At 40.6% G+C, this 23,577-nt stretch overlaps 1 protein-coding gene across 5 annotated transcripts in view; it reads right to left on the bottom strand.

Moving 5' to 3' along the window:
- TIAM2 (TIAM Rac1 associated GEF 2) overlaps nt 1–23,577 on the bottom strand; it is a 223,415-nt gene that overhangs the window by 105,374 nt on the left and 94,464 nt on the right. For all 5 annotated transcript variants that reach the window (XM_074333725.1, XM_074333728.1, XM_074333726.1 and 2 more), the window contains 2 exons: nt 6,608–6,718; nt 4,304–5,464 (listed from right to left, as the gene is read on the bottom strand). In XM_074333725.1, the coding sequence (XP_074189826.1) occupies nt 4,304–5,458 (1,155 nt within the window). In that variant the 5' untranslated portion in view covers nt 5,459–5,464; nt 6,608–6,718. The remainder of the gene's footprint in view (nt 1–4,303; nt 5,465–6,607; nt 6,719–23,577) is intronic.

Here is a 23,577-nt window from a genome sequence, read left to right as displayed (position 1 = left end):
TCAAAAAATACTGACATTCCAAATTTAGAGCTTAGCCTAAAGTAATTCTGCAGAGAGATGCTAAACACACTCATCTACTCAGCTGCTAGTAGGCTTTCAATTACATTTCTTTATCTGTTAAAATAAAAATGAGGGGAAACTGAGTCAAGGATCACTGACCAATGGCCTTATTATGAATATTCCAATGTGTGGAGGGGTTTTATTTCCAAAATTCCACCCAGAAAGCAAGTAGCAAAGTAGCAATTACTTGCTCTCTTTTGTAGGAAAATCATTGACTTAAGTGTTTCCAAATACCCTGGGGTGATAAAAACTGAGCCCCAAACACAGCTATCACTAATGAAAATATTATTTTCTGGTCATGCTTACACAGTGTCCCATAGTCATATTTATTTATACACCGATGCTTATGCAAGAACAGAGCGAAGAAGCCAGCTGTGGTGAGTCACTTAGGAAGATTTCAAAATAGTTTAAGACTTAAAAAAAAAAAAATTGTCACTTTGTTATTCTTTAAAAACTCTTATGAGGTGAAGCAATACTTTTAATTTAGCAAGTATTAACATGATTTCATGTTAAGGAAATGAATATGACTCTCTGACTCAGAGCTCTCAAACTGCCAGCAGGAGCTAACATGGGGTATTTCAAAACAAGCAAAACCCTGCCAGAGACAGGAACTTAAATGCCAAACTTAAACACAACCTATAAACACTCTTGACATTGTTTCTTCTAAGAGAGAGACTTCAAGTTGTAGTGCTAACTTTTAAATGTTTGACCATAGCAAAGCAAGACAAAATGTCCCCCTCGAGAAATGGGAAAATATTGCATTTTAGCATTTATAACGGATTCTTATAACACAGACATGGTAACTTTCGCAGTCGCTAATAAATTTCTAAAGCTTTCTATCTATAATCCTAATAGCCAGTGACTAATTTTCAGGCTAATAGGCATGAATGAGTGAATGAATGAATGAATGAATGAGTGAGTGAATGAATGAATGAATGAATGAGTGAGTGAATGAATGAATGAATGAGTGAATGAGTGTCCATAAACAGGCTCTCAGCTAGATTGCCTAACCACTGTGTTATGGGCATGAAAATAAGGTGCCATGTTACACAAGCGCACTACACAGACTGATTTCAATTTCCCCCCCGTCAGGTCATCATAAACGATGGATAATGTAACTTGATGACCAGGGCACTGCAGCAGAGTAGAGAGGAGCTCAAAAGATGTCACTCAGCTGCTCGGGAGCTAAAGGTAAACTCTGATCACCATTCCTCACTTTGTAGGAAAGAGTACAATTTTACACCTTCCTGTTCTTCACATGCCATTCTCCTTCACGATGGAATAAGGGCCACTAGTCCTTTGTAGAAATTACCTGTGACCATGCAGCCCTCAAAGGGCAGTGAGAGTCTACAATTAAGAGGGCCAGAAAGTCGGGGTCTGTCCTAAATCTCCTCTGCAGTGGTCGTCAGAACTATCCTGCATATATTTCTGGTCTTCCCCTAAGGCACATGGCAGGACCATTTCCTGCTCTCTCCCTCCCTTGAAGTTACTCACGGCCATGTGACTCGTTTTAGCGCTTTGGCCAATAAATGTGAACACAAGTGAACTGTGTCGCTCCTGAGTGGAAGCTTTAAGAGCCAACATATGATTTTCTTCCTCCCTCAGCCACAGTGGCTGGCAGTGTTCCAAATTGTAACTGTTCTGTGAATCAGGGGTCCTAGTGAGGGGCATTGTAGACCAGAGTCGCAGAATGAGTAAGAAATAAGCTTGGCTTGTGCTAAACCTCAGAGGTTTGAGGGTTTCTTGTTTCCTAGGCATAACCAGGCTGCCCTGACTGACGGACCTGCAAGTTTACCCAGGACGGGAGCAAGGGCTGACAGGTCTCGGGCAGCTGCACGTACGAAGGGCCTATTGGCCTCAAACACATCCTCCTGCCCAGCACATGCTCGTGTGCCCACCCCCTCGGCCCTCTCTCATTAGAGTGATTTTCCTTTTTCAGTTGTGTATTTTTTCACTGAGTAATCTGCTTTCAGGCTCCTACTCACCAGAGTGGTAGAAAGGCCTGTAAAAAAAGGGTGGCTCTTTTTCCATCACTTTTTAAAAGCCAATACAAGTAGGTCTATCCATCACAGTAAGACTTTCAGAAACTTAGCCCCTGTGGCATACAGGAGAGTTTGTGTGTAAGCGAGTATACATGTGTTTAGTGCTTTTTTATAGTATATTGTCACAAACTTTGCTGCCAAGCACTGACTACATTTTTAAAGAGCTAAACCTGGCCCTCATATTAAATTGTGAAAGAAAAACGAAGGCATGGCCGACAGAAATTGCATTCTTGCCCAAAAAGTTCACCTTGCTCGCCTTTGTAGAGTATCAATTATGGGAACACAAGCAAAACTAAAAAGCTGCCTTTATAGGCCACTTTTTAAAAATCAAAAATAGTTTATTATCTTAATATTCAATCACACCAAGGTAATTACTAGTGTCTATCAATAATACCTTGCTCATGTGGCTAAGCGGAAAAAGCACATGTTTGAGGTTTAGCAGAAGCGGCTTTGGCTCGGTTTTCTCCACTAACTAGCCATGTGTCTTCAGAAAGGACCTTCAAACTCCTTACACATTAGTGTCTTCATTTTTAAAATGAGGGGAAGTCCTTTCTATCTTTCTGATTCAGATTCTTTGCTTCTAACCAGTCTGTTCTTAACTCCACAGGCTGACGGATCATTCAGAATTAAGTCTTTGGATGATACAGAATTGAAAGAGGTTCACTTCTCATGCGTGGGTCCAGCAGTGAGGGCTTGCACGGGACAGGATGGGGACACAGTGGCCACCGGTCTGCTTTTGAATTGAATTGACACTAAATGAGATCAGTAGAGCTGGGTGTAACCCAGGCCACAAATGTAGATGACAGACACACTCTATGCAAATAAGAGACATGGAATAACTGACTCAATGCCAACATCAATTAGCGGTCTCAACACATAACAGTTGAATTTAAATCAGTCATATAACACTTGACTCAAAAAAACGTGACAGTTGTCTGTGTGGAATTGCAGCCCTGGAGAAAGTAGGAGCTATTTCACCCATTATTCTCAACTGCTATTGGTTGTTTGGGAAACGGAAGCTGAGAGAAAAAGGTCAAAGAGATCTCTGCTAGTTAGTGGCTCAGCCTGAAGAAGTGATGATGAAGGAGTAAGCGAATTACTCTATTCAGGGATCTGAGGAGCTCCATAACAGGATGGGAATCGTGTTCTTTATTTCTGTGTAAAGGAGGAAAAAGGGCAACAAAGTACAATATGGGGGGGCAAGGGTACCTTACATAAGAAAGAAGTGATGGTAAATGTTATAGATCTGAAACAATCTACTCAGGGAGGTGATACTATTTTCTACCCCAAAACCTCATGAAATTTTATAACTAAAAGTCTGTCTAGGAAGGTTAAAATGTAATTCTACTAGAGACTAATTTCCTACCAAAGTCCCTTGAACAATGTCTTATACTGAGTTTAAAAAACAAAACAAAACAAAACGCTTTCTTCTATAAATAATTAAAAGTAAAACCAAAACAAAAAATAACAACAACCAACTGAAAACCTAGCAATTGCTATTAGTTACATAAAAAGGCAAATTGTTATTTTTTTTCTTGGTGGTAAAACCACTTTGTTTCCCCCATTCAGACATTATACACCATTAAAAGTATTATTCTTATCATCATGATTCTTATTTTATCCGCATTATCATATTGTCACTATTACAGGTTCTTAGATACAAGATGTTTTCAAAACTTAATTATCCCATGAGGAGTTGGTGAGATTATATTCATATGTATAGATAGATCAACTTTTTTTTTTTTTTTTTTGCTGCACTAACTTAAGTATAGATTTTAATTTTCCCAAAGTAGTATCTATGAAGTTCAGGAAGGCTACACCTCCCAAAATAACAATGATCTATCACCCATCCTTTTTGTGCGGGTTTTAAGAATGGGCTCTAGCAAAATTCTCAGATAAGCAATTCAGTGGGGACTTCTCTCCAAAGCAGTACTTTCTAGGAACAGTGTGGCCACGTCGTGGGTGAGGCCTGTGGAGTTCATACAAGAATACAAGAGGCATGACTGCACAGAATCAGAGAGACAAGCTGCAGGGTAAGCGTGCCAATGCAAAAGGGAGGAAAAAACAACAACCCCACACCTCAACCAAGACTGTGCCAGGTCTTAGGCACATTGAAGCCACAGGACCGCTCTCTAGGGCACTCCCATTTCACAGACTGGAAAACGAAGGGAACCTTTACTGATGCTCTAAAGCTCACTCACCTGGAGTTTCCTTTTCTTTCGGGAGAGGCTTCCCGTCCAGTCACTGATGCGACGCATTCTGGCTTTCAGAGTGTCCTTCTTTGAAGCGTCCTCTGTCAAGGCTTTGGACTTTCTGCAGGGGAGAGTGAAGGACGCATACTGGCCCGGGTCCCTGTGCCCCACTCTGGATGGCACGTCAATATCAGAGGCGAAGGAGACGCGATGGCTGAGGTTGGCGGGGGTGCCAATGTACTCATCGGAGAGTCGGATCCCGGAGGGGGACAGACTCCCCAGGGTGGCATCTGGGTAGAGTTCCCGGAGGGAGGACAGGGAGGAGCTTTGGTTGAAGGGCTTCGGGGCGTCCCTGGGAGGGAAGCTGGCTTGGAGGCTGGGGTCGGGCGAGCTGGGGGTGGCGAAGGGGCCCTCGGCCTCGCTGCCCTCACCGTGGCCCCAGGGGGAGTCGTACCAGGACGACTCGGAGCTCAGAGAGCTGCCCTTGCTGGAGCGCGGGCGCGAGCCTGCGGGAGAAAGGCGCGGGCTGGGCTGCGCGTGGGCTCCCGGGCCCAGGGTGGGCGAGTACCGCAGCAGCTGCACCGGCCCGCCCGCCGCCTCCGGGGGCGCCTTGCTGTGGCTGCCGCCGTTGTGGAACTCCACGCGGAGGCGCCCGTCCAGCTTCCCCAGCGTCTTGATGAGCACCCTGGGGCTCTTCCGGTCCTCGCCCGGCGGGGTGGAGGCCATGCTCTCGTTTCTCCCGTAGCAGTTAAGAAGGTGTCCATTGCAGTCCTTCGAGGCCGGGCGGTTTTCTGCCCGTTCGTGGGCAACACAGTGGAATCCGTTCTCAGGTGAGAAAGCAGCGTGGCTGCCCTGGAAATCACTCCCTGAGACATTGGTCCTGTGCTTGGAGTAGGCATGGCCTTTGGAGACTTTGCAGGTGGGTCCTCCGAGTCTGGAGGCATAAGGCTGGTTACTCTTAAAGTGAGACAGGCAGCTTCGGGCCAGGGACCTGGACTTGTACCCCGCTCCACTGCTTCCGTGACCCCATCCGTGCAAGGACTTGTCATCTTTTGCATGAATACTGCGTATTTTCAGGGAGCAAGGCTTTTGCTTTGCACCAGTAATAGTATTGCTATGATTTTTAGATCCTTGAAAGGTGTACTGACTCTCGGAGTTCCCCATTTTACCCTAAATTAAGAACAGGAGTATCAGTAAAAGCCATGACCTACATTACACTCTATTATAACAGAACTTTCTTTAAAAAAAAAAAAAAAAAAAAAGTTCCTATTACAAAGGAACTGAGCAACTTCTTTCTGTGCCCGACATAACTCAGAGAAGAAGGAACACGAGTGACTGAATTGTTTCTCCTCATTGTGTAAGCGAGTCGTTAGCCAGATAGAAAATACTGCACACTCATGTGCTAGTTACTTTAAACACAATTTGATGTATGAACTTAATTCAGAAATTGAACTGGAATAAAAATCAGCCTAAGGCACAGATCTCCTTTTGGCTTAGTGTTGGGAGGTTTTGAATCAATAATTCTTGAAGAAGAAAAAAAAAAATGAGGGGAAAGTATATTTATTCTCTCAGTCCAAATACATTGATTTTTTTCAATAACCGGAGAGATATATTTTCATTACACAGAAACTACTGGAAAAGTTACCACTGCACACCAATTTAAGAGATTTCTGCTAAAAAAAAATGACCACATTTATAATAACCTGACTCCAATACCACAATCTGCTGGAGCTTTCATATGCCACACAGAGCAGGGCTATCACAAAAGAACTAGAAGTCCTCAAAAACTAGGTGGAGATTGAAACAGAGGGGAATAAAAGTTCTTATTTGGGGCAGAAAAACATTTAATAAAACTAATTTCTAGAGTTTTATAAAGACTTTAAAAGTCCTCACTTTAGAACATGATGAGAGAAAAAAGTTTGAAGTTGACGTACGGGTATCAAAATAAAATGTGAGATTCTTTTAATTCCCCTTAAAACCCCAATTTTCACAATGAGCCTATTAGTTCAGCCAAATTCAAAGTGAAATTTGATCCAAACCTTGCCCTCTCAGTTTTAGTAAATTTGGAGGTGACACTTCCATGCATGTTTCCAAACACATTCAGCAGGATTTTAATATTCATTCTTTCATACCTAAGAATGGATAGCCACAAGATGGAAGTCAAATGGATCGACTTTTCTTCGGTGGCAGTTATCAAACACATTTTAAAACAAAAATAACTGGACCAAAAATTACACCTTTACCTATTACCTTAATCAGAGTCATGCAACCTGCCAGACAGTGAACCACACAACTCACGCGAGCTGGATTTACCTGCAGTGTAATTTGTGCTCTGAGGGAGATTAATGGTCAGTCGGCTTTATGTGGTCCTGAGAGTAAGGCAGCATGGTTAACAAATGTGGGAAGTAAGTCCATGAAGTGACCCTGGAAAACAGAAATATGAGAAACTCTGTCAAGTATTTTACATTAAGTTCCCAAAAGAATAAAAACAAAGGCATAATGTAAATGACCTGAAGAAACGACTGGTATCCAGAATCACTGTCAAAATAATAAGGAAAATGTCTGTGAACTCCTGACTCATCGGGGTTGTTTGGAAGATGTAAAGGAAGCCAGAGCTGCCCATCCAATCTTGTAAAGGCCATTAACTCAACACACCCTCTGTAGTCAAATGCATGCCTTTGTTTCAGGGGAGAGCAGGTGAAAGCACTGGAATGAGTCATGGCTCATCTGTCACCACTACTAGGAAAACAACTCTGACTCACCACACTGACAACAGTGCAGGAGCATCATTTCAAGATGGCAAGAGCAGGTCATTGTTCTCTATTTGACCAAGCAACAAAAACAAACCCCCAAATGCTGAAACACAGTGAAGTAGTCCTTGGCTAAAATAGATGATGTTATAGAAGTTAACCCCATAAATGAGATGAAAGGTTTTCTTCAAGCACATATTTGAGCCTTGCTACACAAAGGGTGGGGGCAGGAGGCCCGCCTCTGAGGGGAAGAGGGCTGGCTGGGGGTGCTGCCATCTGGCAGTGCTCACTGCTGGGACACAAAGACTTCATTTTCTCTACAGACCCACAGAGAGCAGAGCAGTGAGGGCTCCAAAGTGACTTTTTTTTTCCTCTTAAAAAATAATTTATGAACTACTATATGCCAACTGGACAAACGAAGAGAAATGGAAAAATTCTTAGAAACATACAACTTACTAAGATTGAATCAGAAAGAAATAAAAAATATAAATAGATTAATTACTAGTAAAGAGATTGACTCAGTAATCAAAAATCTTCCGCCAAAGAAAAGCTCGGGATCAGATAGCTTCACTAGTGAATTTTACCAAACATTTAAAGACGGGTGAACACCAATCCTTCTCAAACTCTTCCCAAAAAATTGAAGACAGGGGAATGGTTCCCAAACTCATTTTACAGTATTACCCTGATACCAAACCAGAAAAAGACACTACTAGAAAAGAAAACTACAGCCAATATCCCTAATGACTATAGATGTAAAAAATTCTCAATAAAATACTAACACACCAAATTCATCAGCACATTAAAAGGATCATACACCCTGACCAAGTAGAATTTGTCCTTGGGATGTAAGTATGGTTCAACATACACAAATCAATCAATGTATTATAATATTAATATATTATATTAATAGAATGAAAGAAAAAAATCATATGATCATCTCAATAGACACAGAAAAAGCATTTGACAAAATTCAACATCCATTCATGATAAAAACTCAGCAAATTAGACATCGAAGGAACATATGTCAACATAATAAAAGCCATATATGACAAGGCCACAGCTGGCACCATACTCAACGGTGAAAGATTGAAAGCTTTTCCTCTAAGATCAGGAACAAAAAAGGGTGCCACACACACCACTCCCATTCAACACAGTACTGGGAAACGTAGCTAATCAGGTAAGAAAAAGAAATTAAATGTATCAGAATTGGGAAGGAAGAAATAAAACTGTCTCTATTCACAGATGACATGATGTCATATATAGAAAATCCTAAAAACTCAACCAAAAAACTGTTAGATTTAATCAACAAATTCAGTAAAGTTGCAGGATACAAAATTAACATGCAAAAATCAGTAGCATTTCTATACACTAACAACAAATTTCCTGAAAAAGGAATAAAAAAATAGATTCCATTCACAATAGCATCGAAAACAATAAAATACATAGAAATAAATTAACTAAGGAAATAAAAGACACATGTCCTGAAAACTATAAGACACTGATGAAAAATATCGATGAAGACACAAATAAATGGAAAGATATCCTATGTTTATAGAAGACTTAATATTGTGAAAATGTCAATACTACCAAAAGCTACCTATAGATGCAATGTAATCCCTATCAAGATTCCAATGGCATTTTTTGAAGAAGTATAAAAATACTCCTAAAATTTACATGGAACAATATAAGACCCTGAATAACCAAATAAATCCTGAGAAAGAACAAAAAGGGGAGGTGTCATACTTCCTACGTAGTTTGAAACTACAATATAAAGCTATAGTCATCAAAACAGCATAGCACTGGTATAAAACCAGACAAATTGACCAACGCAACAGAATTGAGAGCCCAAAAGTAAACCTAAGCATATAAGGTCAACTAACATTTGACAAGGAAACCAAGAATACTCAATGGATAAAAAATACTCTTTTCAATAAATGGTGATGGGATAGTTGGATATTCACTATAAAAAAATGAAACCAGACCCATATCTTACACCACTCATAAAACTTAACTCAAAATGGATTAAAGACTTAAATGTAAGACCTAAAATCATGAAACTCCTAGAAAAAACATGGGAATACAATCCTTAACATGGGTCTTAGTAGTGATTTTTTGAAGATGACACCTAAAGCACAAACAACAAAATAAAAAACAAGTGGGACTACACCAAAATAAACTTCTGCACAGCAAAAGAAACCATCAACAAAGCATAACAACCTACGGAATGGGAAAAATATTTGCAAACCATGTACCAGATGAGGGTTTAATATCCAAAATATATGAAGAACTCATACTGAGATGTATAGCAAAAAACAACTAACCCAATTTAAAATGAGCACAGGATCTGAATAGACATTTCTCCAAAGAAGACATATAAAAGACCAACATGTAAATGAAAAGATGTTCAACATCACTCATCATTAGAGAAATGCAAATTAAAACCACAATGAGACATCCCCTCACGCCTGTACTGGCATGGATGTGGAGAAAAGGGAACGTTTTGTGCACAGCTGGTGGAACTGCAAATTGGGACAGCCACTATGGAAAGTAGCATGAAGGTCCCTCAAAAAATTAACAATAGAACCACCATATGATTCAGCAATTCCCCTTCTGGGAATATAACCACAGGAAATGAAAACACTAACTGGAAGAGATACCTGCCCCTATTCACAGCAGCATTATCAATAGCCAAGGTGTGGAAATAACCTAAGTGTCCACTGATGGATGAATGGATAAAGAAGTTTTGTGTGTGTGTGTGTGTGTGTGTGTGTGTGTGTGTGTGTGTGTGTTCCACATACAATGGAATATTTTTCACCCATAAAAATACAAGGAAATCCTACCATTTGTAACAACATGGATGGACCTCAAAGGCGTTAAGCTAAGTGAAATAAGTCAGAGAAAGACAAATACTTAAAATCTCATTTGCATGTGGAATCTAAAAAGAAAAACCAAACTCATAGAAAAAGAGAGCAGACTTGTTACCAGAGGTGGAGTGTGGGGGGAGGGGAAATTGAACTTAGGTGGTCAAAAGGTATAAACTTCCAGTTATAAGATAAATAAGTACTAGGATGTAATGTACAATGTGATAACTATAGCTAACACTGCTGTATGATATGCAGGAAAGTTAAGAGAATAAAATTGTAAGAGTTCTCATCACAAGGAGAACATTTTTTCCTTTTTTCTAATTTTTCTTTCTTCTGTTTTTATTGCATCAACATGAGAAGCTGGATATTAGCTGAACCTATTATGGTAACTATTTCACAATATATGTAAATCAAACCATCATGCTGTATGCTTTAAATTTATACAATGATGTCAGTCAGTTATTTCTCAATAAAACGATTTATTTGTAATTGGAAAACGATTTATTTGTAATTGTGGTAAAACACACGTAACACAAAATTTACCATCTCGACCATTTTAAAGTGTACAGTTAGTCATGTTAAGTACATTCACATTGTTAGACAATCAATCTATAGAACTCTTTGCATCTTGCAAAACTAAAGCTCTATACCCATTAAACAAAAATTCCCCACCCCTCTCCCCCCAACCCCTGGTAATCATAATTCCACTTGCTGTCTCTCTGAATTTGACTACTCTAGGTGCCTCATGGAGGTGGAATCATACAGCATTTGTTCTTTTGTGACTGGCTCATTTCACTCAGCATAATGTCTTCACAGTTCATCCATGTTGTAGCATGTGTCAAAATGTCCTTCCTTTTTAAGACTGAATAATATGCCATTGTATATATACCACATTTTGCTTATCCATTCATTTGTCAATGGACACTTAGGTTGCTTCCATCTTTTGGTTACTGTGAATAATGCTGCTATAAAAACGGGTGTACAAACATTTTTTGGAGACACTGTTTTGAATTCTTTTGGGTTTATACCCAGAAGGAGGATTGCTGGATCATATGGTAATGCTATTTTTAAATTTTTGAGGACCCACCATACTGTTTCCCATAGCAACTGCACCATTTCACATTCCCACAAACAGTTCCAATTTCGCTACATCCTCACAAAACCGTGTTATTTTCTACAGGTATGAGATGATATCTTACTGTGGTTTTGATTTGTATTTCCCTTAATGATCAGTGATATTGAACATCTTTTCATGGCCTATTAGCCATCTGTATAGCTGCTTTGCAGGGTTTAACAGGGACTTTTAAAGTGAATGAAGCACTTGGCACAGAACCTAAGTTTCTCCAATAAGGCCAAGACACAAGTCTGCCTGAGGCAATCCATAGACATACATTTTAAATTTAAAAAAAAAAAAGAGAGATGTCAAGAAGATTTTCCACTTAGGCATCAGGAGGAAATCTATTCATTGAGTCTGTAAAGACTGAGGCCAGCAACGCATCAACGAGGCCTGAAATGGTGACGGCTACATTACCGGCCACTTAACTTTCAGTGGGTGGCTCTCACAAACCTCTAAAAGACAGAACAGTCACTGGCTGAGTTGCCACCAAAAGGTGGCTCCCATGACATCTCTGACACCAGAGCTGGACCATGAGAACCACACCTTTCAAATGTCCAATACCTGAGTTGTCAGTCTTTTCTGAGCTCCACATTTTAAGGCACTGAAAGTGGACAGTAGCTCCTGGCTACTGCCACTGAGACCTGTCACATGAGCTGATCAGAGGGAGCTTTTGTGTTGCTTACTTTCGTCAAGACCGAGGTCCAGTGACAATGCTGAAGGTGAAGGGCTCGTGGGCAGCTCGCTCAGAGCTGCCCCGCTCTGTCAGGCCCTTCTGATCTGAGGGTCACGTGCCCAGGGCATCGGTGTCAAGCTCGCCTCCACCAGAGGCACAAAGCTGCTATTGAGAGGCCCACGGTATCAGCCCCTCAAGGACACACAAAGGCTGGATTCAAAGCCGCAGGATGGCTCCCAGTTGGAAGCTTACACTCCAGCAGCAGATTATAACCTAGACTCATTTTACTACTTTTAAACTTAAATAGCTTAATGTTTTACTTCACATCGCATTTCAAAAAATACATAGTCCTGGAGCCTGTCCTTTACGAGGCGCTCTCCACTCAAGCCCACATCTTTGGGGTTCCCATAAGCATTTACTAAACACCTGTTGAACTGAATGGAAGCAACTTCACATGTGAGAAGGTTGATTTGGGCACAGACTGAGCAGGAATCACTCCCAACGGGCCTGCCTGAAAGATCAATGCATAAACCCAGAGGGAAACGTCTGGATAATTAACACAGTGCTGCCTAGAGGAAAAGAGGATGACAACGAGCATGTCACACACGGGTGATGCCAGCTGGTCAACATCTCTCCTCATTCCCGCAGAAGGAAAACAGGCCGACACTGCAGCAGGAAGAATGTATCCAACATTTACAAGGGCTATATTGACAGGAAGGGTCATCTCTGAGGGAAACTATGGGATTGCTGTGCTGAGAAGTCTGGCAGGTTGAACAGATACTTATATGTCATGCTTCGGCTGTGATTTTTGTCTGGACGCAAGAGAATGAATAGGTCAAATTTTCAGCACCCCTGACTCTGACGCTTTTACTAAGGGAATTTGATGGTATTTGAGTTAAAATTTTTTGTTGATAGGGTGCTGAACACACTGAAACAGATTTTCTATAAGCTTTATTTTTATTTTTAAGAAATAGGTAAAAGTCCTCAGTGCCTTTAAATAGAAAAATTATATACATTAGGTGTACCAACCAGCAATAATAATACACATCAGGTATAGTAATGGGCAGTGAGGCCCACAGCTGACCAAAAGATAATTTAAGTGAAGTCACTCTAAGATAAATTGTACGGAACCAAGACTGTGTACACTTAGCAAAAACGACGTATACTGTATACTTAGTATACTGTATGCTGTGCATGTACTTTTTACAATTATTGAATAATTGTAAAATATTAGAAAATTTAAAAATTGACCACAATTTCATGAACCTAAAAAAAAGAAGAAGAAGAAATTCTTGTGTCTCATTTTCTGAATTCCCTTCCAATCCCCATTCATATAAATGTGCTCTGTAGCTTTTTCAGCTAAAATGATAAATAATGGAAGGGTGTTTTTCTTTTTTCAATTGTGATCAATTAACTACCCCGGCAACGCCCAACAATGTGGAGGAATTTTGCAAATACATCACCACCATCCCAGCAGCCACTGTGACCTACCAAATCCCAGAGCAAAACATCTTTCAGGAGGAAATTCAAGATTTACCTTTCCTTCATTTGCCTTCAGATTGAACAGACGTGTCAGGCTCCCAAAGTTTCCACTTCCAGGGAGTGTAGAGTTTACAGCAAAGGGAACTAAAATCCTCCAGCACTGCTTTGTCTCCAGCCTTCAGCCAGCTGCCCAGATGGACAAACTAAAGGGGAATAAGAGGCAACCCCTGGTGGGCCAGATGGTGTTGAGACGAGGGCTGGGGGCTGACTGGTGACGCAGAGCAGAGCACAGGCATGGGGACGCTGCACAAAAGCAGGTTTATGGCCAGGCAAGGCAGTTAAGGGAGGCTCAAGTCCTACCACCCGAGATACCACGAAGGCTTCTAACATAATCCCAGAGTTTTATACTGAAATAGGAGATTCATCACTGTCCAAGGCAAACATTTCAGATAGTGATAAGAGCAAAGAAAAAGATAAGAATAGGACGAACCATCATTAACCATAACAATATCTACTAGGTTCCCTTTATTTGGGGGTGGGAGATTTGGGGGAGCTTCAATCATTAAGGAGACAAATCTCAGAATCCTTGTCTGGTTTGTGTCCGAGAATTTGGGTTTAAGATCTGCTTGTGTCTTAAATAGCATGTGAGTCTTTGGGCAAATTACTTATACCTTCTGAATCTCATTTTCTCCATTTGCAACTTCTGGATAAAAATACCTGACCTACCTATCAGATAGATTGAGAATTGAATGAGAAAATATATGTGAAACCACCTAAAAAACTGTGAAATGCAACACAAATTTACAGTGCTATTATTAATTTTTATTTATAAATTTGATTTTATGTACTATGGTATCAGAGCTTTTAATAGTCTGCTGTTTCAGATATTTCATTAACTATTAACTATGACGTTGATTATTACATTTGTTTATGTATATAAATTTGGAATTTTCAAAGTTCCACTGTTACTACCTGTCAGATTTTGATCAATTCCCCAAATTATTACAGCATGTAAAACTACCTAACTTGTCAGCTATCTGTCAAATGCTAACCCAAACGACGACAGAGCCATGTACTTGTGTCATTAGGTACTCGTGTTAGAAAACATTAGGAAATAACCTATGTGCTCATTGAACAACTGGCATTCCCTTAGTACAGTTGTTCTCAGCCATGGCAATTTGGGCCCCGAGGGGGCATCTGGCATTATCTGTAGACATTTTTGGTTGTCACAACTGGGGTTATACTACTGGCACCTAGTGGGTGGAGTGCAGGGACGCTGTTAAACATCCTATAACCCACAAAACAACCCCCACAACAAATAATTATTTGGCCTCATATATCAATAGTGTCAAGGCGGAGAAACCCTACCTTACAGTTGTATTGCCCGTCTCATTTAAAAATCCTAAAATACAGAACAAATATGCCTAAGAATCTAAAACAAAAGTAAGCATTCAAGTCAAGGATCCAAATTTACTAACAAACTCTGTAAATGTTACCCAAGTCTGCTTTTCTCATCTTGTGTCAGTGAACGGCCCTCAGGATTCATGAACTGAATACCCGAGCTCATTTCTAATCACAAGAAGACTGGAACCCAATTTGTTTGAAGAGGCAGGCGAAAGGAACATCTGTTCTCCACAGGAAGAGTGCTTAGGAAGAATAATCCTTACAAAGTGGGAGGAAAGCAAGCTGCTGCCCAGGGGCTGAGAAGCCCACATCCACTTCTCACTGGCTCTAGTTCAGTCCGCAGGGCTCCTTCCACACGCACATTAACAGATGAATGGATAAAACAATGTGCAGCAAGGAATGCCCAGAACAGGACCTCAGGCGACAAGCGTGGCTGGTATTCGGAGAGGGAACGCAATAAATTCCACCGAGACAATAGGCCAGCTTCCTGCACAGTTCATCACCTTAGTAAGCCAATCTGTCACAAGCCAGGTCTCAGCACTCACACCTGTTTTATAAAACCTTCTAACATCTAACATCTGCAGCATTGCTTATAAAAGTGTTTGTCAAACTGTGGGTCATGACCCATTGTTGGGTCATTAAATTCATTTAATGACTTAATACTAGTATTTTAGAATAGAATAGAATAGAATAGAATAGAATAGAATAGAATAGAATAGAATAGAATAGAATAGAATAGAATAGAATAGAATAGAATTTCATCCTAGTAAGGGTAAAATATTATTTCATGACACTAAATTATTTTTTGTGCTTGCTCACTTGCCTGTATATTGTGCTGCAAAGTGAAAATATATCTTCTTGAGTAAGTCAAAGAGTTTGAAAAAAAATTTGACACAAAACTGCAAGTGGCAGTTTCTTCAGAATGGCATATCCCTTCTAGTAAGACCCAAGGATAACTAAAGTCTAGAGAGTCTCAAAATACTTGAAAAAATCATTGCCCAAGGCAATACTTCAGCTAGAGAGAAGAAGAATGACAAAAGGCAAGGACTATCCATCTTTAATGTGCAGCTCTGAGCACCACAAGTTAGGCCCATGGTCCTCACCATTTTGCATTCTACCTCTTGAGAGAAACTTTCACTGGACAGTCATACCTCTCCTATGAAAGTTAAAAATGACCCCAAAAAGACGTTAATGGAAGAACTGAGTCTTGAAGGGTGTGTGGGATTCTGCCAAATGATGAAAGGAAAGGACATTCCAAGGGACAGAAAGGGCATAAGCAAAGACACGGGCGTACCATACCCACTTGCTGAAGCCATAAATGACTGAATCAGCAAGTGAACTTAAATAGAGAGACCCCTCCCCACTCCTGTTCAGGAATGTGATCAGTGGAGCAGGGTCTGAGCCCAAGTGTCAAGGACAGAGTTTAGAGAGATGAGGAGGAGGAGGTAAGAGAAGGCAAAGGGAGGGAGAGGAGGCTGGGGAAACTTGGTCAGTCCTTCGCCCACGACTCCGCACACCCTCCCCCACTCCACTGTCCCCAGAAGCACTGCCATGTGAACCATCTCCTAGGGACACTTTGGGATATCATCTGGGAAGAAATCCCCAGTAATCAACAGCTCAGAGATCAGTGTGGGGGGCAGTGTTGTCAAAAGGAGGAAAATGTTCTTAGTGTTGGCAGAGACTTGGGGGACTGAAGTGAAATAAGAGTTCCACGTGGCAACTCAACATGAAGTTTTGGAGACCCTCCTATGTATTTACCTGTGTGCTGGGCACAATGAAGGAAACAAAAGGGATGTATGAGCTGGTCCCTTCCCCAAAGGGAAGGGGGAGCGATTATTAACACGAACCATTTGTAGAATCAATAAGTGAGTTTATGACAACTGTAACAGGACTGAGTTTATGAGAGACGTGGTGAGACCAACAATCCCACAAGTATTACTGGTATGTTTCTGGAATGTCAGTGAGTGAGTTGAGAGGCCCAGTTACATCCGAACTGTCACAGAAACTGAAAATATCTCAGGATGTTCTTTTTTTAAATCACCTTTCAATTAAAATTACACAATTAATATAGTCTAAAATTTTAAAATCCTGGTAAAGATAAAACTTTTTTTCTTATTTCTCTTTTAGAGATTTTCAAAGTACATTTCATATGTGTCCACACTCTTTCTAGAACGGACTTTTTTTTTTTTTTAATATATCAAATGTTTAGTGGCCCCACTCTGCCTTTTCTACCAACTCTACCTCATGTCTCATACACAATCTAGCCGACATCCTGGTCTCCACAGGCCTTGAGCTGCATGGGATGCCAGAACTAGACTCACAAGGTTCAAAATGATGAGCATGACTTTTAAATGAGCTTCTCTTGTAATGCTGATGGACATGAACCACTCCACAAACAGCGAGGCAGACATGGATAGGCCCCTTCCCAAGCTTTCCACCAAAAGTGACACAGAAGACCATGCATTGGGATCCCAGGCTGTAGCCATGTCTTCTCGTTGACGAGGAGACCTATATGTACGGCATGTGCTTCAGTAAATCAGAAGCAGGCACTGTACTCCTAAATCTCAATCACACTTTGTGACCAAAATATACCCTGGTAATTGTACCAAGTTATTCTTGGCAAAATATTTCTTCATTATACACTGTTCCATTTAAGTTACAAAATGAACAGCTTAAACCACACATATTCCCCCCACCCCTCATTTAAATAGGTACTTTCCTCACCCTCATAAATGAGTGACTATTCTACTTCACCTCGGCTGGGAGCCGGATCTGAGAGATCGTTTCTATACGTCTACGTCTTCAGGCTATAACCTAAGTTGTTCTTGGGCCTGCATTTAAAACTACACCAATCACTGCTGGACTTTTCCAGAAATCATATGAACATTCACAACAAAACTGGTAAGATTGTAGCTAGCGACTTCACAGCAACTTTCAGAGGAAGAAAAAATGAGGAGTACAAGGTATAGTTTAAATTTCATAATTTATATGAATTTAAAAAATTATAGCTAATAATAGATGGACACACAGAGGGAGGGAGGAGGGTTTAACAATAAAAATTCTGAGCTGCTGTGGGCCAGGGTTCACTGGGGCACAAGAAGCCCAACAGCTTCCGTAATCATCCCTGTTTTATAAGAAAGAGAACTTTAACCTCCACGGATTAAATAATTTGGGAAGACCACTAAGGCTGAATAAAGGTAAGATTCAAACCTGGATTTTTTAAGTTTTACATCAAAACAATTTCAAATTTTCACCAAAATAATTTTATATTATATACATCAAAATAATTTTAAATTTCCCTGTACATTTTAATCTGAAGCTATTCCATATAGTTTTTGAGAGTATAACTTAACTGTCAGGCTCCCATTTTAGAAGAATGGTGGGGACCTATGCCCTTTTAGGAAACAAAACATTGAAAAAAGTCCTTTCTCTCAAGGTATCTTTCTTTCCAGGCAGCTGAGGACTGGGATGTGAGAATGAAATGAAAAACTAAAATTTTAAGTTAACTGAGGAGCTTTTAGGTTAAAATGTAGTTACGCTACTGCTTTACAAAGAATATGTGCACACGTGGGAATTTTGTTTCCTTGATATTTAAGCTTCATGGCCATCATTCTAAATCCCAATTATAACTTACAGTGTACCTCCCAAAGGCTTGGGGGTGGGACATGGTGACCAAGTCCCAGTGGACAGGTACACGCAAGACCACAGAGTAACCGAGAGGCATCTTCCTGAAGCTTCAATTCCATCTAATGCTAAGTAGTTTACAAATTGCTGCCGTAATAAGGAAATATATGTATCATAAAATATATCATTTACATTTTTAAAATAAAATATAGGAGTTCACAGGTATTTAGCATTTATATTCGATTGCTTTGGCTACATCATCAGGTGTCCTAGATAGGATACACTTTGACTAATGCAATGAATGTTTACTAACTGCTTTGTGCTAGATACTGTTCCAGGCTCTGGGGATAAATAGATTTTTAAAAATCCTGACCTCATAGAGCTTATATTACAATGCGGAGACATGAACAATAAACAAGGAAAATTAATATATTATATATTAGAAAGTGATTAAGTACTTTAGCAAAAATAAATAAAGAAGGGAAGGGGGGAATAGGCAATGTGAGGGGAGGGTGCGTTTTAGAAAGGGGAGTAGGGGAAGGCCTCACTGACTGGTGACATTTAAGCAAGTACTTCCAGGAGGGGAGACCATGTGAGTTCTGGGGAGAGAGCATTAGGAACAGAAGACAGAAAGTACAAATGCCCGGAGAGGTGAATGGGCAGGAGGCCAACGTGGCTAGAATAGCAAAGGTCAGAGAGGGGACAGGGAGCCAGAGAATGTTGCCCAAAGGGACATTTTAAGGACTTTGGCTTTCACACTGAGATGGAAAGGCATGATTAGAGGGTGGTGACTAGAGAAGTCTCATCGGGGGGCATATTTCAAAAGGCCCACTGTGGCCGCCCTGTGGATCTGGACTGTTGGTAGCAAAGTGGAACTGGAGGGCTCGTTATGCTAATTCAGGTGAGAGATGACGTGGGTCAGAGTCAGGTGGGAGCGGTAGGGAATGGTCTGAGTCTGGATACAGCTGTAGGGAGAGCCAACAGGGCTCCCAGGTGGATGGGTGAGTGGTGACAGGTCAGGGATGATGCCACAATTTTCAGGCTAAGCCATTGGAAGAATGCAGAAGGCAACACAGAGCAGGCTGGGAAGATGAGGAGTGGATTCTGCATAGGTCAGGTTTGAGATGTCTGTTGGACATAAAATGTTGAGTAGATCATTGTAGAGAGGAGCCTAGAGTTCAAGGGCGAGTCGGGCCGGAGGTACAAATTTGCTATCATCCATATGAAGGTGGTGTTTAAAGCATACACTGGATGAACTCTCCAAGGGGACAAGTACACAAAGGGAAGGGAAGAGGTCCAAAGAGGCCCTATAGCACTCCAACATGAAACGGTCAAGGAAATAGGAGCAACACAGGAGGAAACAGGAGCCACCAGTGAAGCAAGTTAAGAGGAAACCGAATGACTAAGTTGCCCTTAAAGCCAATCGAGAAAGGGCATTTCAGGGAGGAGACTGAGCGGGAGTCAAATGCGGCTGATAGTTCAACTAACAACAACGACTGAGAACAGAGCCCTGGAGGTTATCCGTGAACTTGACCAGAGCAGAGTGGGAGTGGAGAAAGCCGAGTTGGAGTGAGTTTGAGGATGAGGTCAATGACATTGAAGACAGTGAACAGAGACAACTTGCTCAAGGAGTTTTTCTATAATGGGGAACACAATGGAATCAGATGATAGTTAGAAGGATAGAGGAATAAAAGAAGATTTAAAAAGTGGTAGTTGCTGTCCTGTGTTTGCGTACCTTGAGAAATCCCAGCATGTGAATGGAATGACTGGCGAGACCACTGATGCGGCAGTGGAGACACAGGCGATGGCTGGTGTTGTCTGGGAGCAGCCAAGGTGGAAGGACTCACGCGCACGAGTAGAAACTGTCCCAAGAACAAACACCCTCTACTGTCCGAGACACTTCAGAGGAAACATCTGACTCACAATATGTGTCCGTGGCAGGACACAAGGACTGTGACAGCATGGACTCCAGTGAGGAAATCTTTGGTAAACTGCTTATCACTGAGTCTTCCTAGAATTTCTATTTTTTTTCCCTATAAGCCACATGTTGGGGGGTGGGGAGGTAAGTAAAAGTTTTTGCTAGGTTCCAGTTATTTCTGGGGTTTCGTTGTTGTTATTGTTTTGTGTTAATTTGAGTGGCTGTTTCTGATTCATTTGTAATCATCCCGTCAATTTCCAGTGGAATATATGCACTCTCATATACGAGTAGGGGTGCACGTGTGTATTCCATGAATTTATACACACTTTTCACAAAGCTCTTTGCCATCTACTACCTCTTAATATCATGGATTTTCCTGGTTTATGGCTATCTCTGTATAATAATTCCTTTCATTTGTTTTTAAGATGCCTTTTTCTACCTGCCAGGAGCAGCTACGGACAACTTGAAAACAAATCTATTTTCATTCTTCCCATTCAGAGTTTCTTTTAATTGGCTTTAGCCATATGGATTTTCAGGTTTCCCATCCTGTAAACTCCATACCATGTTAGCCCTTTTTCACATCTCTGCTTTAGAAATCCTACTCTGACAATTCCACAGCTATGGAGATGTGTCATAGTTGAGTGCGAAAACTGGATAAGAATTATTTTTGCTTTCCAATATTGTCCTAAAAATACCCACAATTTTTAAACCTTTATTGAAGTCCCAGGAATGCCCTCAATCAACTTCTTCCTGACACTACGTGTAGCACCTACCACATCCCTTATCCAGAGTGAAACAATAATGTCTTCTATCACTTCATATGTAAAGTTTAGTTTTCCAAAAGTGACTTACATTTCCTTGGCACTAAAGCTAAAGCCTGTCTGCTGTTTTTCTGTTCCCTTCCATAGTCTGTCCCTTGTCAGGCACAGAACTGACAAAAACTAAACAGTGTTCTATTGGAATGGGATCATGAAGAAAACAAAACTCTTAAACTGAAACAGGAACAGACTGGCAGATGAAGTCTAATCAAAGCTGCCTTATCACCATAGGTTAGAGTAACACATGTGCACCTGGAATGCTCTCTGGCAACAGTCAATGGGAATGACAGCCACCAACTGAGTGTACAGCTTTGAAGTTCATTGGGATTCAAGAGAAACAAGTCTTTGTCTTGTCTCTGACCAAAGATTTAAATCTGTGTGGTTTGGTAAGTAGGTAGGTAAGTAGAGGAAAGAAAGGTAAGAAGGGAAGACGGGTAAGAGGCAAGGAAGGAAATGGATAGATACGTGTATACATACACATATAGATATATACATATATATACATACACACACACATATCCATGTCTCTATCAATTTACAAGGATACATCAGGATATGCCAAAGTATTTGCAATTAAAAAAACAGGCAGTATAAGGGAAGGACTAATGGGATACCTGGGATCTCATCCCAGATCGGCAACTAACAATCTCAGCAACTTTGGACAAGCCACTTCAGTTCTTTAGTTTTTCACTTTTCCCATTTGAGAAACTGTCTAAGGTCCCTTTTCAGCTCACAATACCATGGAATCTATATAAGTAGCTGAAAATCGAATGTAGAATATATTTCTGGGACACTGACGTTAAACCCTTCTAACACTTACACGCCCATTCTAGACAGGCCTGAGTAATCAAAAGACACTCAATTCAAACCATTGTTAGAATTCAAACTATGATAAACACAATGCTTAGTACTTTTGTGTGTCAATAGTCTGAAATTCATGTTTATTGACTACGATTATTAACTACTTTTCCCTGTCTTTAACATTGTTGCTATTTCTTTCAAGTCCATACCCTAATCTCTTTTTTTTTTGTCCTACTAGGAAAGCCATTTTTAACTTGGCTGTTATCTACGATACACTTAATTTCAAGTGAAAACTACAAATTATCACTTACAATTGTTTTAAATGTCCAAAAGACTATGCTCTAAATGTTCCCTAAAAAGGATATGATTTAAAAAAAAAAAAAAAAATCTAACAGTTGAGCTAAGTGATGTCACTAATGTAATTTATTATGTCCACATAAATGAATCTTACAAAGTGGGCCAAACCTGGAGGCACATGCAGACACAGAAACGTGTCCCATCAGATATTTAAGGCATGCAGGCTTTCCCTTTAGGCTTTCTTCTGTGTTCTTTCCACATCTATTGACTATGTTAGAAAGAGGTTGTAGAGACCCTGCACTAACCTTAAATCTCTGAAAAAGGAACGTGGCTCTTTTCAAACACAATCTTGGGCCACCTACACAGAATCATCTGTTTTACTTAAGGGTTAAGTGGGGAACCACTTCAGAAGGATAATCTCTTGGCGAAGGCTTTGTAAGTCACTCCCTCTGCACTGAAATATTGAAGGAAAGGTGTTATCTATTTGCATTCAAAACATTATGTGCAGTCTGGTCAGTGTGGATTGGAGTCATAAGGTTCTTCCACAGACTTCAGTTTCCGTCTACGAATTCCGGCGAAAATCAAAGTAGTTGACAAGTGCTAATTTGACTAGAGAAGAAGGCAGTGCTTGCTCTATTCCTGCTCTAAGTGGTTGCCGGCTCTGTCATAGCAGCACATTCTAGATCCACAGCCGCAGGAAGAGTAATAAATAAAATGTTACCAATGTCTCTATTAATTCTAATTTTCCTGGACAGCATTCACCATTCCTCCATCCCTAAAAGACATTTCTGTGGAAGTGAAGGAACTGATGACGCAAATTATATCCACACAGAAGACACACACTGAAAAGGAACACACACTGTCCAACCTGAAATAACGCCTAATCTCATGATACTGAAAGTGAGCTTACAACTTTAGAATCCCTAAGGGAGACAGAGGGGCCACAGTGAAATGCTTCCACGTGTTAGGAAAACCTGTAGCAGCTCTTCAGCCGTACCCTTACTCTCCAGAAATTCTATAAATAATCTCCCAAGCTACAACAACTTCAATAAAGCTTCCTATTTCTGTCTCTCCACCTACCAATTTTCTGAGAATTACACGCTTGGCCAAATGAACGTAAAGAGGAGGAAGCAGGATGCCAAGCCAGACTTTCTCCATCTCTGCCGATAAGCTCAGAATGGAGACAAATGCCTAATGAATGAGCAGTCTCTGTGGGCTGACAACATGAATCAATCACTCTCCTTAAACAAGGTGACCCTCACATTCGGATTTCAAGGAGTTCCATTGCTTTTTCAGAAAGTTCGAAACAAAAGTTAAGGACGAACTTTTAATAAACAGTGTACCTCAAATTACCAGTTTGAAAAGCAACTCTTCAACTAAGTAGCACACTCAGCTCAAAACTAAGGCCTGGTGAGGTTAACTAATAACCAGGAAACGGCAAAACACAAACTCTGCCCCATTTTAATTTCCTTTTGTGCCTCACAAAGATAAGGTAATAATCATTCATGCCTTACCATGACCAGACTGAAAGCTGG

Source organism: Rhinolophus sinicus, linkage group LG05 (assembly GCF_036562045.2).
Source record: "Rhinolophus sinicus isolate RSC01 linkage group LG05, ASM3656204v1, whole genome shotgun sequence".
In the NCBI taxonomy this organism is placed as follows: domain Eukaryota; kingdom Metazoa; phylum Chordata; class Mammalia; order Chiroptera; family Rhinolophidae; genus Rhinolophus; species Rhinolophus sinicus.
The sequence above is the reverse complement of the archived record's forward strand: the minus strand, read 5'-3'. Positions and strand labels throughout refer to the sequence as shown.